General features: G+C 38.4%; 1 protein-coding gene across 1 annotated transcript in view; it reads left to right on the top strand.

Annotated features, from left to right (window-relative positions):
* The first annotated feature begins 937 nt into the window (after positions 1-937).
* Myo3a (myosin IIIA) overlaps positions 938-17,071 on the top strand; it is a 232,111-nt gene continuing 215,977 nt past the window's right edge. Inside the window, exons 1-2 of the mRNA XM_021155802.2 lie at positions 938-1,105; positions 5,427-5,561. Coding sequence (XP_021011461.2) covers positions 938-1,105; positions 5,427-5,561 — 303 coding nt within the window. The remainder of the gene's footprint in view (positions 1,106-5,426; positions 5,562-17,071) is intronic.

The following is a 17,071-nucleotide window of genomic DNA, read 5'->3' as shown; positions in this document are numbered from 1 at the left end:
GACCCACGCAGCAGAGGGTGGAGAAAGGGGCAACCCCTAACCAGGGACTCCCCCCCCCAGCTACCTTGCTAAAGCCCCAGGGTTGCAGGAGAGAGGGTATAGGGGAAGAAGTTTCCAACACTGACCCAAGTGCGCAGCATGCCTTGAAGGAGCAGAGCCTCTCTATGGTTTAAGAGCTTTATTATAGAAATGCAGGGGGAAAAGAGAGAAGGTAGGGAGAGAGAGAGAGAGAGAGAGAGAGAGAGAGAGAGAGAGAGAGAGAGAGGAGGGGGAGGGGAGGGGGAGGGGGAGGGAGAGGGAGAGAAGAGGGAGAGGGAGAAAGAAGAAGACAAAGAGAAAGGGAAGAGGAGGGAGAGTGAGAGGGAGAGGTAAAGGAACAAAGGAGTAAGAGAGAATAAGAGTGAGAGTGTGGTGGGGGCTGAGCACCCCTTTTTGTGGTCTTCACTGTTGCTAAGTAACTGGGGAGGAGTTTAGCCTGAAGGTCAGAAGCTTGGGCCATTTCTTAAGTGACTACTGACCATGCTTCTCTTGTGGGGGCTATGGGAAGTGATATCTTAGGCAGGGGCTGGAGTTCCAGGAGCAGGAGGGAATGCCTACCATGTCATGTAGATGGATTATGATCATCGGGGTTCAGACCTCAGGTCGACTGGAGACCAGCCTGCAATTCCCCACATTAATTAATCAATATGAAACAATATTAACCATAGAAATTAAGCCCTACATACAAAGAATTATTGAATTTGTTAATTTTAATCTGCTCATAAAGAAGAAATTAAATGTCTTCTAACTCTGGGGAATATTTGGTTAGTTGAACACTTTCTATTATATTGGTGAAAACATTGGATAATTTCCTGCCAACGTATGCATGCCATGTAGGACCTCTAATCAAATATAGGTGGAACTGTGCCTTTTCTCTCCAGGGACAGAAACCTTTGAGATGCTTCCATTAATTGGAAAAACAATCATCTTTGATAACTTTCCTGATCCTTCTGATACATGGGAGATCACTGAAACCATCGGCAAAGGAACTTATGGGAAGGTTTTCAAAGTCCTGAATAAGAAAAGTGGCCAGAAAGCAGCAGTCAAAATTTTGGATCCAATCCATGTGAGTCACTTTGAGGGTTTTTAAAAGAGTGTGTTCATTTACTTGTGTGTTTGTGTATATGACTATGCCTGTTCATATGTCGAGGTGCATGTGTAGGCAAATGTGTATGTAGGTGCCTATGGTGCTTATGAAGGCCAGAAGGCCACTTCAGTTGTTATTCCTCAACCTACATTTACATTGATTTTTAGGGAGGAAAATTTCTCCCTGCCTGGAACTCACTAGTTAGGCTCACCTGGCTTACCAGGGATTTGCCTGACTCTGCCAACCCACCTAGCTTTCTTAGTTCTGGGTTTACAAGCATGTACCACCACATTCAGAATTTTTTACCTGGGACTAGGTGTAGCAGGGAATGAACTTGGATTTCCTGCTTATAAAATAAGAATTTTACAATTGAGATATCACCTCAGCACCTAGCTTTTGTTTTTCAAATCTCTACTTTATTTTTCTCTGTATTAAACACTTTAAAAGTCTGAAAGCATCATTGTGAAATAAGAAGCAATCAGAAAAATAAGCAGAAGGTAAATTATTTGTTCCTCCTCTTTATTATGCGTCTTGCACATCTAACAAAGTACCATTAGTACCTAAACAAATGTATCAGCACATAAATGCAGCTCTCCACAGTAAAGCACTTTATTGAATTGAGTTGATTGAATAGCACTTTATTCTTTTTGTTTTGTTTTGTTTTAAATATGTCATTGAAACAAACTCTCGGGTCTAGAAGTTCTCCTGAAAATCTGGTTATAGTAACCTGAGTGCCATTTTTACCATAGTCACTTGAGCTTTGAATAGTATTCCTCTTAAGCCAAACTGGAGAGGATTTTAAAAAGTGTTCAATTGAACAATGACCTCAGCTGATACACCAGCATGCATCTGGGAAAGCTCACAGGCTCTACCTCTGAATGAAGAGCTTCAAGTCATTATTGACCTCTGAGAGAGGGGAATCAGAGCCCCCTGTTAGTTCAGTTCCAAGTGGTCAGTCCGCAATTGACAGAAATAGCACTAAATGTACTGTGTGTGTGTGTGTGTGTGTGTGTGTGTGTGTGTGTGTGTGTGTGTGTGTGTGTGAACTCATTAATTTGAGAGGGAGTAGGACAGATACATGAGGTGAAGGTGGAGGTGGGAGGGAGAGGGGTAGAAATTATATATATGTATATATATATATATATATATATATATATATATATATATATATACACATATATATCTTATGTGTGTATTTATACAGTACTTATGTGTGAAATTCCAAATATTAAAAAATATGTATTTAAAAATATTTTGAATTTTATTCAGAGAAGGGAATTTTGACATTTGTCTATATGTTTCCAGAGTAGAAATGGTGTTGGTTGGTTTATTAAGGTGAAGTTTCTCATTGAAGAACTGAGCTTCCTGTACAACCCTGCTGTTTTCTCAAGTCACCAGCAGGGGTTTTCTACACTGAACTGTACCCAACAAGAGTTTGTGACTATCACAGCCCCCTAGAAATAACTAAGTTTCAAATAACAGGCAAGTGAGCCAAATGAGGTCAGAATCATATACTCCCCAAGTTCTACTGAGGGCACGTTTGTTAAGAGACCTTTGCATGCATTGTGGAAGTACACCATGGTAGAAATGATAAAGGACACTGCAGTTCTGAGACCTTGACATGGCTTGTCCACTAACAAAGGCTACTAAAACTACCTGATTTTTTATTCATCTTAAGGGTGATTATTCTTGAATTATTTATTTGTGCTAAAACCATTATAACTGCAGTATTCTATGCTATTTTAAGCAGATGATTGGGGGAAAGAAGCTTTAATTTTTTTCATAATAATCAGAAATTCAAGTTTATTTTTATCTATACAGTGAATTCTTGGTTACCCTGAGCTACATAAAACCCCAAAAACAAAGCGAATAAATGAACAATGCAGTCCTATGTTCTTTGTTAAACTATTCAAAATGAGGTATTTTACATTAATTTTCTTTTTTATTAGACATTTTCTTTATTTACATTTCAAATGTTATCCCCTTTCCTAGTTTCCCTCTGAAAAATCCCCTATCCCCTATCCCCTCTCCCCCTCCCCTTGTTCGCTAACCCACCCATTCCTGCTTCATGACCCTGGCATTCCCCTATACTGAGATATAGAACCTTCACAGGACCAAGGGTCTCTCTTCCCATTGAGGACCAACTAGGCCATCCTCTGCTACATATGAAGCTAGAGCCATGAGTACCACCACGTGTTTTCTTTGATTGGTGGTTTAGTCCTAGGGAGCTCTGGGGGTACTGCTTAGTTCATATTGTTGTGCCTCCTATGAGGCTGCAAACCCCTTCAGCTCCTTGGGTACTTTCTTTAGCTCCTTCATTGGGGACCTTGTGCTCTGTCCAATGGATGGCTGTGAGCATCCACTTCTTTATTTGTCAGGCACTGACAGAGCTTCTCAGGAGACAGCTATATCAGGCTCCTGTCAGCAAACTCTTGTTGGCATCCTCAATTTGAGCAGAGACTGAAGGAATGACCATCCAAAGACTGCCCCACCTGGGAATCCATCCAATAAACAATCACCAAACCCAGACACAATTGTGAAAGCTTTATTTTAAAGTAGGAAATCTGACAGAGTGAAAGGGTAGAATAGGCTATGTAAATTGCAGGCTCTGTTGATTTGCATATACACAGTTCCTGGTTGGGACTTTTGCCATTCATGTGAAGGAAAGAGACACAGTTTTGCTCTGCCAATGGCTCAACATTTTTTTTTCCTTCAGATATCTTGGTGTTAGGGTTGAAGATTTGGAACAACAACAGAAAAACACTTCAGACCAACCACAACATACACCCCAAATGAATGCCTTTCCCATTCCCTTCCTTATGAGCAAGAACAAGTAACTTATGATACACAATCTTTCCTCTTCCACAGCCTTACGTGTGTATGATGCTCTTACAATACTCGAAAATCAAGGCCTTTAAATAAGCTTAAGAGAGAAGAGGAAGGAGGGCTGGGAAGAAAGGGAAAGAGAGACAGAGACAAAGCCAGAGACAAAGAGAGGGAGACAGAGAAATAAAGGAAGTGCATAGAGCTCAGAGGAACACCTCTAATCTTATAGGCATATTTTCCATTTCCTGTTTCCACATTGGTCTAGAGTTAGGCAAAATGGGCTGGCCAGCAAGTTTCCAACTCCCTGTCTCTACACCCCAGTGCTAGATTACAAGTGCACACAACCATGCCCTTCATTTTTACTGAGTTCTCAGCATCAGAATCAGACATCCAGGCTTGTGAATAAAGTACTTTATTAACTGAGCCATCTTTCCAGCTTTCCACTGTGTTTTAATGAAAGATTAACAACTATAGTAATTAATTTGTTATTTTGCTGGATTTATTTTCATAGAACATATGCAGTTTCCTAAAAATTATTTATTCTCCATTCATCATGTTACAAGTTAAATAAAAATAAAGCATAGCCAAGGAATTCCATCTAAAGAAATTGAAATAGACATGCACTTTTAAAATAAATATAAGAATCTATTTTTGAAGATGAAGACACCTTATTATTTTGTGTATTTATCAAAAAGTTGAGTTTTGATCCTCTGCAAGGAAAGAAAGACGAGTATTACCATACCAGAATATGGTAGGCTTATAGACCTATGTTTTTCCTGAAAATCTCTGAGTCTAACTTTTTGGAACTTACATTTTCTTTATGCTGCTGTGATTTTGGAGCGAAACAACAAGCCATTAATTATGCTTATTAGAACAGTACCACTAAGATGCTCTCTTATTGTCTGTAAGTTGCTCCATATACACATGGTGTTCTAGAAACATCCCCAAGGGGCTTTCCAGCTTTTTATTCAAATATCTACTCAGTCTGCTCCTGGTGCATAGCTGTTAAAACTTAACCTTGTATTATATCATATAATTTAACACTGTTTCAGTGTTTTAAGTAGAAATTGATGAGCCTGTATAACAGATTTTTGATAACTTCCAAATATACCGTGTTCTGAACCAAATAAACTAATTTTTTAGTCTTATTTTTAAATCAATGTCTTTGGCATTGCAATTAAATCACTAATACAGTACAGATAAAATCACATGGAATAGTTCTCCATTTGCATGCAAGGATTGCCTTTTATGTCTTCCTTTTAAAATTTGGTTAAATTAATACGAGACTGAGATGCATTGAATTAGTACAAAAAATGATGTAATAAGAGATTTCAATACCGTGTTACAAAATGCAGTCGCAACAACTATCACCTTGTTTTAATGAAGTTAGAATAATATTAATATCCTAATATTATTTTATTGGCATACTATCTGTTTTTTCATGGTTGTCTTGTTATGACCTGCTCTAACCTAGGATATCGACGAAGAGATTGAAGCAGAGTATAACATCTTAAGAACCCTTTCTGACCACCCGAATGTGGTCAGATTCTACGGGATTTACTTTAAGAAGGACAAGATAAATGGAGATAAGCTATGGCTGGTCCTGGAGGTGAGCGCTCAGCATTGCCTGGGTAACGGAGATTTGTATTGGGATCTTGGAATGACTTTTTGTTTATGTCATATCTTCAGCATGCAAAACCTGTGTTTAGTGTATTCCTTGCTGCTGATGTCCCCAGTATAATAGTGAACCAGTTTGGGCATTGACTTCTTAGACAAATCAGGAAATTTAAAGTCTACAAAGACCACCAAAGGTTAAAAGAAAATCAGTCCATGATAAAAGACTAAAGAAATTAAGGCGATTTTGTCATCAGAAAGAAAAGTTACATCATAACATGTATTTTTAAACATATTTGGCCAGGTGGGAGTGACATGCACCTTTAATCCCACCACCTGGGATTCAGAGACAGGTGAAATTCTATGAGATCGAGGCCAGCCTTGTCTACAAAGTAAGTTCCAGAACACCAAGGGCTACACAGAGAAACCCTGTCTCAAAAAACCAAAACTAACTAGCTAAATAAGTAAATAAGTATTTAGTTAATACATGAACTGAAGTTCTCTGCTGGGAATAGGGAATAAGAGAATATTAATCCTAAGTAAACCTTCTTTTTTTTTTTTTTTGGTTTTTTGAGACAGAGTTTCTCTGTGTAGCCTTGCCTGTCCTGAAATTCACTTTGTAAACCAGGCTGGCCTTGAACTCAGAAATCTGCCTGCCTCTGCCTCCCAAGTGCTGGGAAACCTTCTTAAAAATAGTTGTGCTCTTATTTGATCTTTATTGAAAGCTAATGAGTTATAGAACTAAATATCTACTTTTATGGAGAAGAAAAATTGTCACAAATGGTTTTCTGAATAAATTTCTATGGGCAGCAGTGAATTGCTCCTTAGAATATAGAGTATGGTTTCCTATATAGGTCAGTCTCTTCTGAGTCAGGTTACTGAGAGCCCACTCCTCCCTAAGGTCACTGACTGCCAGTTCTACAATTCAAGTTTTGATTATTCAGGTAATCATTAATTCAAACAAAAACTCTAAGGACTTTTAAATGATGCTTTTTGGCCAGCTGAATGGCTCAGAAAATGAAGGTGCTTCCACCAAGCCTAATGATGCCTGCATTTGGTAACTGGAACCCACATGGTGGAGAGAGAAACAAGTCCTGAAAAGCATCCTCTGACCGCAGCCTTTATTTGACTAAGTAACAGCATAATCTTTTCTGTGTCAATTGCTGAGTATTCGACTGTTTCTTGTGAACATCTATTTGTTTTCTTGGGGTAGCTGATCTTTCTGCCTCTATAATAAAAAAGTACCACAGACTAGAAGTTTATAAAGAAGAAAAACAGTGCAGCATAATGAGACCCTATCTTCAATACAAAAACTGAAATGAAAACCAGGCACATGAACAACACACAACAGCAAAAGCAGGGAATCCAAAGAGCTGGTAATAAATAATATCAAAATGTCCACCTACTGAGACCACTTTGTCTTGTATAGTTCTGGACCCTTGATGTTTTGTAATGCTGTGCTGAGAAAACTGGTTGAGCCTCTCTAGTCTTAGTGGTACAGTGTAAATATCATTAAGATCTACCATTAGCCTTGAGACCTTGTGTGCCTAAGTCTAGAGATCTGCCTGCATATGGTCTCTGATATTCTTCTGCTGGTTCCCTGGATGGAGCTTATTCCTGCATCCGTGGTCTCTTAGTTAGGGTTTATTGCTGTGAAAAGATACAATGATCAAGGCAACTCTTATAAAAGAAAATATTTATTTGGGACTGCCTTACAGTTTCAGAGGTTCAGTCCATTATCATCATGGCAGGAAACATGGCAGCATGAAGGCAGACATGGTGCTAAAGGAGCTGAGAGTTCTACATCTTAATCCATAGGCAGCAAAAGAGGATTGTCTTCCATAGGCAGCCAGGATCACACTGGCTAGTCTTAATAATATATATGAGACCTCAAAGTCCTGCCTCCACAGTGACATACTTATTCCAACAAGGCTACACCGTCTCCAATAAGTTCATAGCTCCAGATACTGCCACTTCCCATGGGCCAAGTATATTCAAACCACCAGAGCCTCCTCTTTTCAACTTTACTTCCCTACACTGCCTATCATATAATAGTATGAGCATCACTCCTGTTAACCACTCTAATGATGACATTGATTTCTGCTGCTTGTTTCTAACATAACAGGAGAGGCACACTCTTACCTCTGTGTGTGATGTACATCCGGGCAGGCTACTGGATGCTGATAGCTTGTATGGTGGATGAGAGGGTGTTCAATCTTATGATTGGATGCTTCCAGATGACTCTTTGTTTTCTGACTCTTCCCTTCTGCAGGGGTCTTTCCTCTGTACTGTGTGGGGTTAATCTGTTCTGGCAAGCACGAAATGAACTTCCATGAGCTCTCCAGTCTGTAGCTTTCTCAGCTTAGCTACATCAGTTCTGGCGTGGGGATGTGATTCCATATGTAAGACTTGGAATCTCTGGGCCATAACTATCCCATTATCTGTTTTCTTTATCTTAGACTTCTTTATTCCTCTATGAGCATTTAAATAGATATTCATGAGAAAGAGGAAATGAACCTGTCTCTCACCTGCAACATTTAATTGTATTATAGAATATACAATTATATATTATATAATATATTCAAAATATAAATTCAAATTTATATTCAAAATATAAAATAATATTTTGAGAAGCAGTTCATATTCTGAAGATGTATATTTTGTTATATGACATTTATAAAATTTAAATCACTGCTCCTTAGTTTTAGAAAATTTATTATTTCAAAGCTGCTTTTTATTTTTCTACTACAAGATAGCGTCATATCTTAAATTACATACTAAACAAAGCTAAACTTTCATTCATGTAAATTTAAATCCAAGTAATAGAATGGAAATTGTGAACTTAAATCTTATTTTCTTAACATTAGTGAAGAATTTTAGAGTCTTTCCTTCAGTTTTGCATTTATATACCTGAGCTGTTATGCTGTGTGAGTCTTGAATGCAATTTTGCATACACATCAAATAATTTCAATATGTGTTTAGCTTAAAAAAAAGATTGGCTGTGAAATAGAGATGTGGGTCCTCTGGCTGATAGGGATCTGAATAGACAAGGAAACAATTTATGCCGTTTTGCCTGGACTTCAAAATAAGATCAGTTCTTGCCTTTTAGCCTGTCAAACTTCTATTCTGATTGTACTGGTGTTTGTTAAAAAAAAGTCTTGAAACTAGGGTTTATTTGAATTTAATTGTAGACTGTCAATGGTAGTTAAGTGTCGGCTTTTTTTGATTTTGTTTTTTGCTTTTTGTTGAGGTTATTGTTAGGTTTTGTTTTGTTTTCTTTTCTTTTGAGAAAAGGTGAAATGATTGACCAAAATAGTTTTAGTGGATTAAACTGACAAAAAGTGCCATTCTGGCATAATGAATTAATAGGGACTTGGGTGGGGGGCAGGGGGAGGCAGTGCTCTGCGAACTTTGTCCATGTGCTTCACTATATGGAAATGTTGAACATTTCCCTACATGGCTTGAGAGAAGATGACAATGCCATTTTATAAACTAGCATGATGTCTACTCTGCATTGTCAACTGACTGGATTAGGCATCCCTTGAAAAACACTGCAGTGGGTCTCTATGAGAGTGTCCAGGCACAAGTAACTAAGGAGAGTCCTGCCTTCAAGGTGGCTGGCACTATCCAAGTCCTGGGTCACAGAGTGAATTAAAAGATCAGCCAGGGTAACACCAGCATCCATCCCTCTCTGCTTCCTGGCTGAAGATGCAGTGTGATCACCTGCCTCAAGGGCTTCCTTGCCCCATGGACCCCTAGCTTGTGAGATCAAATAAGTCCCTTCCCCCTTAAGCTGCTTTTTGTTGGATATTTTACTACAATAATGAAAAAAGAAAATAGTATAGATTTCAAGAATCTGATCTACATGAACTAACAAAGTTGGGGTGGGCATAAAGAAAGTGAGAAGTTGGTAAACTGGATATAATTATTATAATTTGAATATGTCAATTATACTAATTACACATACTCAGAAGTGACTAGAAATACAATTACCTTATTTGTAAGTGTGAATGGTGCAGGTGCTACTAGAGGCACATTTTACAAAATTAGCTGTGGCATAAATTCTTTGTGCTCCCCAAATGACTGTTAATTATACCTCTTATCATAATAAAGCCCAAATAAATTATTTTACATGAATATATCCAAAGACTAGGCAAAGAGGGGTGATGTTATTCAAAGAATCATGCTAATAACACTCTGCTTTTAATGTGAGTCCCTACAAATAAGGTATGTGCTGGAGGGGTTCATCTGAGCTGTGAATGACAGGCTTCAGGATCCATCAGCCTTCCAGGTGGAAGGCCATGCTAGCTTAGGCAAATGCCTGTAGTGGCTTCTAACTCTTTTCATTTAAGTTTTAATCCAGAACTGAGATTGTTGGAATAGAAATTCCCCATAACATACCAGGGAAATCTATTTTTTACTCTGTGTGTGTGTGTGTGTGTGTGTGTGTTTAAATTATCTTTTCAAGTTGATCATTCTTTCTTTTATTTTCATCGATTCTGTTATCCCACAAATGTCTGAAAATGACAATGAACCAGACTGTTTTTAGGAACCACTTCCATGGACTGATCTATAATATTATAATATATATTATATAATATATAATATTATAATATATATTACGTAATATATATTATAATCTAATATAATCTATAAATGAACACATTTGCAGTCTAAAGTTTCCACAAGTTAATGAAAGCAGCCATTGCTTCTTGATTCCACTTAGACAAAACCAGTTCTTAAAAAGACAAGGGAGTCAGTTTGTCTGTTGTCTATGGAACACCTGTGGAGGTTTGTATTGTCACAGTAGGGTCTATTATTTGTAATGATGCGCATATACAAGCAGGTTAGGTTTCTGAATATTCTTATCCTCCAAACCTGGAGAACAAAACAACAGAGCTATATTGACTTAAAACATTGCCACCAATCCTGTGCTGCTGCTAAGCACAAAAGACCTGAGATTTTCCTGTAATTTCTGCTCCTTGGCTGAATGAACAACCACATTTTAACTACAGAGGAAACCCAGACTCTGAAGCCATTTGCTCAGTGTGCCTTCAGCCATAATAAAGCCAAAATTCAGAATAGCACATCCTTCTGTTAAAAGAGCCTTACTGGCCTAATGCATCTCTGTACTAATTGCTCTCTCCATGGCGGTGCTACAAAATGTGTCCTGGTCTTTATCTCAATCGTCCCTAATTTGTTCATTTGTAATAATGACACTGCTTTCTTTCATGGCCTTCCAAGTACAGAAATTTTCCTCTTTGAAATTATATCCCTTTCAGGAGATCAAAGACTGTCAATTACAGGTAGTGTGTGAAAGCACAAAAAATTCAGTAAATAGTAACAAAGCCTATCAAATATACATTGTAGGTCACAGAAGTGGTCTTCATACATCATACATCAGGCATTATTGGTTATTCTGGATTTTCTTATACTTACATCTAAAAGTAATATAAGGTCGGCCATAAGAAGAAAAAACAGGAAGATAAAGACAACACAATGAATGAGAGTTTTCTATTTGTTCAGTATTAACACATTAGTATTATGTACCTAGGAGGGGTTGCAAAGCCAGAGCAATCTTTCTGCTGCGTCAGGAAGCAGGGCAGGTGTGGACACTGGCTCCTGCCTTTCTCTGGTAGCCTAATATTTTTCCTTCTTCTCTGTGCTCACAATTGCAGTGGAACTGCAGACTGACAGCATGATTTCTTTCATGTTCTCAGAGCAGAAAAACCGTTCCCAGCTCTCATCTAAAAGGCTGTTATTTCATGTGTCTGCAACAGAATAGATAGCGGTTACCTGGAGTCGCTTCATTTATGGTTTTGTTTAAAGGGTAGATGGGCATACAGTCTAAGTGTCCTCCTTTATGCTGTTTGTCCCAGAAATGCATAAATAATATACATAAGTCTCACTGTCCTTCTTGCCTACCATATACATCAGAGCTTGCCAAAGTCACTGTTGTTTATATAGGAGTGCCAGGATATAATGTTGCTGTAGGGACTGTGTTGCTAATCGATAGATTAATAGGTTCTCTTTATGTACATTAAAGTATTTCATCTGCTAAATTATTTTCCTTTGTTATAGGTTTTTACTTATCAAGTATTTCCCCAAGACTTTTAAAACATCTTAGAATGAGAGAATTATTTTTTATTTGGATTTAGTGGTTAGAGTTTCCAAAATATATCCCAAATGAATCAGTTGTCAATGTTACCCTTAAACCATTGGTTTCATACTAGAATGCTCACATGACATGTCACACAGTACGTGAGCACACACTAGGGAATGCCTGTTAGGTGGTGTCTGCTTTCATAATTGTTTAATCATGTATTTGGCATCTAGAATTTAATATATAAATACATTTTATTGAAATATATCACACTTTGTGCAGACCCTGTCTACACCATAGGAAGAGCTGACCTGTTACTGTGCACACATGTGCATCCGTGTAGAAACCTTTATAGAATTTATATCTGGTCAGTTTGTTTCTTGAACTCACCTCTTACTTTGCACTAGCCATAGTGGCAGGCTCTCAGTATGGGATCAAAATGAACTTATATTAGAGGTGATTATTGTAGTGATTTAAAGCTAAATTAGTTATTGTTGCTTGTGATACAAAGAGTATAAATAGGCATATTAATAGAGAATAAAAGAGAAGGCTTTTGACAAGGAGAGACAAAGGGGGACTGGCTTCTTATCTTGCTGACAGAAAAGAGATATGGTTGCAGGAGCTTTCTTTTCTGTAGTATCCTCCAGTCTTCCTGATTATAAGTGTGGACTGCTTGTACCGATGAAGGAGAAAATTCATGAATGAAATTTGGAAGCTATTTTATTTATTTATTTTGAGACAGGATGTTCTCTCTGTTATGTAGCCCTGGCTCACCTGGAACTTACTATGTTGACCAGGCTGGCCTTTTCCCATCTCTGCCTTCCAAATGCTGGGATTAAAGGTATGTGCCACCATGCCCAGGTTGAAGTTATTCTTGCATACTCAGATGACTCTTATCTAAGGATAAGAGGCTAGAAAGCACTCTTCCAGGTTCTCCACTTGGCAGAGACATGAGTGGAAATCTCTGACTTCTGATATCTGCTGCTTCTGGCCATAACAATGTTTTTGTCAGCACATAATCCTCACATACACAGATAGAACACTGCACAAAAATACAGCATCTTTCAAACAGCGGGAAAGTGCTGAGCATTATAAAGCTCACCTTTATTCTTAGAGGCAGGCCTATAAGCATCACTTAGGAGATGTTTGAGATTTGGATATCCCTCCATAATCTCACCAAATGAAACTAGTCTCCACCTGGTAGTGATATTTAGGGAAGTTTTGAACCTTTAAGTCTGGTTCTCAACCTTTCTGGTATTGAGACTCTTTACGGTAGTTCCTTATGTTGTAATGACCCCAACTATAAAATTCTTTTTGTTGTTACTTCACAACTGTAATTTTGCTACTGTTATGAAATTATAGTGTTCATATATCTGATAAGAAAGATATCTGATGTATGGATGTCTTGCCCTCCAATGGGCTGAGAACCTCTGTTGTAATACATAGATCTTTGCTGGCAGATGCAAGCTACAAAGTCAGGTGGTGATAGGGAACCAGGGTACTGCAGAATTATGGCTCATCCCTACCTCTTCTCCAGATGAACTTCTTGTGGTACCATGTGAGAAGCTGTGCTACCCACCATACCTTTCTTTCTAGAGTGAACATGCTCTCTTGAGCCATAAGCCTAAATGAACCCCCCCCCGAAGTTGTTTCTGTCACATATTTGATCACTGTGATTAGAAAAGCAGCCAATGCTGAGATCAAAGCAATTCCACCTATCTGAGAAGACTGGAAGGGTGCCCGTGGTTAGAAGAAAGAGAGGAGGCCATGCAGTAAGTTTCCTCCGAAAGGGGGAGAGTGTGTATGTAATTACATACATCTGAGGAAGGTTTGGGACTAGAACAGAATGTGCAGGTGTTGGGCAGAGAACAAAGCAGAGGAGGGATTGCTGCAATGCTGCAGGGTGCGCAGGATACCTGAAACATTTACTAGGGACCCAGAAATGTTGCAAGTTAGAGGGAAGGTTAAGCTAGCCCTATGAGAAGAGCTTCCTAGAAGGCTTTAATTAATCTATGAGTTAATTAACTGCCTTCCAGAATGAAATTCGTTGTTCATTCATGTGAGACAGTAAAACCCAGAAATTCAATAACATAACGTTAACAGTAGCCAGTTCCAGTATTAAATTCTATATATAAATATATAAATATTTACATTATACATATACATATTATAAATGTGCACTTATACATTATACATACATGTGTAAATATACAAATATATGCATATATACATACACAGTTGTCTACCCTGAATTATACTGAGATTTATCCTAGCCAAAATGCCAAAAACTGATACTGAAGAGAATTGTGAGCAGAGCAGAAAAGGAGTCTGATGCTTCCTAGAATTCTCTGGAATGACATCTGTGATGTCCTCAGTGAAAAATTATGTCATCTTGTAATTCAAGACCCAGCTAAAATATTCATAAATTATGGTTAAAATAAAAACAAGCAATGTGGTGGTTTGAATGAAAATTACCCCTGTAGGCCCACAGGGATTAGCGCTATTAGAAGGCGTGACCTTGTCAGAGTGAGACCTTGGAGGAAGTGTGTCATAGGGGTGGGTTTTGAGATTTCAGATGCTCAAGCCAGGCTCAGTGTCATTCTCTCTTCCTGTTGCCTGGTGATCCTGATGTAGAATTCTCAGCTACCTCTCCAGCACTGTCTCTGCCTATGGGTTACCATCCTTCCTGCCATGCTGATAATGGACTAAACCTCTGAACTCTAAGCCAGCCCCAATTAAGAGACTATGAATTTGAAAGAGCACAAACAGGCAGAGGTTCATTGGAGGAAGGAACGGGAAGAAGAAAATAATGTAATTGTAATAAAAAATTTTAGTTCGGTTTTAGTATTCCCTGTTTGGCATTAACATGAAAACCTTTCTTCCTTTAATGATAGTTTCCCTTAGAATTTGAACACATTTTTTCATACCTGCCTCTGTTTGCCAGGCACATCGTCAGTGTCCTTTTACACACAGTGCTTGTTGCCTTTTTTTTTTTATGTCTATATAATAGCATTTTCTTATTTCTTCCTTTGTCTCATAGTGTGACTGAAAACTGGACATTTTAGGTAGTCCTTTTTGTAGGAATTCTAAATGCCAGTTCTCTTGGAGGACTTACAGTTTGGACTTGTTAAGTAAATACAACTATTTTACTAAAATGGATTTCTCCTTACATTACTCTTTAGAGACCTGGCTTTGGCATTTTCACAGTTATCTAACAATGACAGTGCTTTCTAACAGGGATTTCTTTCTACCTTCTAGGGTTGGAGAGTGTACACATATATGAATGGGTGCATGCATGTAGGTGTGTGGATCTGTGGGGGCCAGAGACATAAGGTGTTATTCCTTAGGCTCTGTCTGCCATTTTCATTGAAACATGGTTTCTCATGAGTCAGGGACTTTCACCACCTAGGCTAAGGTCAGAAAGCCCCTGGGATCATGCTGGCTCCACCTCCCCAATTTTGGGAGTACTCACATGCGTTACCTTGGCTACCTATACATTAGTTCTGGGAACCAGAGTCAGGTCCCTGTACTTGAAAAGCAAGCACATACCAACTGAGCTATCTCCCAGGCCCTGGCTAGGTCTTTCTTTGATTTTCTATTAAGCCAGTCTGCTTCTGTATGACACCAAGCTATTGAACTCCACCTACTGTCTGCTGATTTCTCTATAGATTTCAGCAATGTCCTGGGGCAGAGAATTGCTTCACAGTTTGATCAGCTAAATGCAGGCACACTTTCTGTGAGTAGTCTTCAAGGACCCCTACAGAGTTCTTAGCTGTTTCTTTGTTGCTGCCTCCTATACTACATGGTCTATAGTTAGCCTGCTGCTCTCACAGAGCTGCTCACCATCTTGCAATTACCAGCATCTCCATTATTTTCAATTTTTTTCTTACATTTGAACATCGCACTCTCTCACAGATAATATCAGGTACACTGAAGAGGAATTTGCAGCTCTCTGTTGTTATGGCAGCCTGTCGGCAAAATCTCTGGTTCACTATTTCAGAGCTGCCAGTGGTACCAGGGATCCGCATCACATGTTCTTGCTTCTTGAGCAGAACTCTGGACTAAGGAAAGAAACTCTATTCTCAACTTTTCTCTTCTGACCTTGTATACTATACTTAATGAACAAGCTGGGAGAGAATTAGCATGATGATCAGCCTGCACACCAGAATTAGGGCTTCCATCCTGTGAACAGGGACAAAGGACAGGAATAGCACAGACTTGGGAGTACATGAGAAACACATGTGGTCTGCATGCTGCTATGTCCCTGTTACTTTAAGTAATTCTCTGTTTTTCTGGTTTTTATTGATGCTTCGCTTAGTAGATAACTGCATCCATGAATTCTTTAAGCTGACTTTTTTTTTGAAACAAGAATCTTTTGAAATATTTTAAAAATAATTGGATTTATTGACTTCTTTTTTGGAAGCTAGCCTTCGACTGACAAAGACAAAGACATTACAAAGAACAAGCCTGACATTCTGTATGCACGGGCATTGTCTGACAGGGATTTGTTCTAAAATACTAGTTTATTTAAATCTTAAAATAAATTTGCTAAAACAAAAATTCTCAGGCCATAATTGCACTTAATAAATTAAAACTGGGGATGGAGGTGGGAAGCAGGAACCATGAAACCGTTGAAATCCAATGTCCATGCTAAGTCCCAAGCTCTCTCAGCTAGTGAGAATAATAGAAATCTCGCCTAATAAAAAGGACCCACCCAACTTAAATATAAGTGAGTGCTTCGCAGCAACATTTAGAAGAAATGTTTATCACTTTTAGGCTTTGGGAAAAGTCAAGCTAAAAACATAAAGAAGTGCTATTTGATATAATATTCATATGGCTGAACTTACAAAGGCTGATGATGCTGGGAACTGATGAGGTTTGGGGGAACTGAACCCTTGCCCATTCATTGCTCATGGCAGTGTAAAATGTTGTGGTCTCTATGAACGTGTTTGGAGAGCTCTTCCCCACATACGCTGATGTAGACGCAAGACTAAAGAAAGACGCACGCATGAGTGTTGGCAGAGCCTTTCTAAAATGAACAGAACAAAACTGAACTAAGCACTAGAAAACAATGGTGCTTCTGTGATTCAGGGCAGAACACGGTCTATTTAAACAGATGACCTCAGAAGACACTGAGAACAAAGCAAAGAAAAAGCAGGAGAAGTAAGAATTTTTAACTCCAGATCTTAATAATCCTGTCTTTAAAGTCTCACTTTCTGTCCCAATAGGGACAGAAATACATTCAGAGAGTCTGTAAAAGCTGCGGGGTTTTATTTTTGTTTTGTTTTGTTTTGTTTTGTTTTGCTTTGCTTTTTCTGTTTGTTTTTTGTTGTTGTTGTTGTTGTTGTTTGGGTTTTTTTTTTTTTTTTGGTTTTTGGAAAAAGCTGCATTTTGAAGGTGCT

This window comes from Mus caroli, unplaced genomic scaffold, assembly GCF_978045245.1.
Source record: "Mus caroli unplaced genomic scaffold, Mus_caroli_1 scaffold_2, whole genome shotgun sequence".
NCBI classification, from domain to species: Eukaryota; Metazoa; Chordata; class Mammalia; order Rodentia; family Muridae; genus Mus; species Mus caroli.
This window is presented reverse-complemented; position numbering and strand designations above follow the sequence as displayed.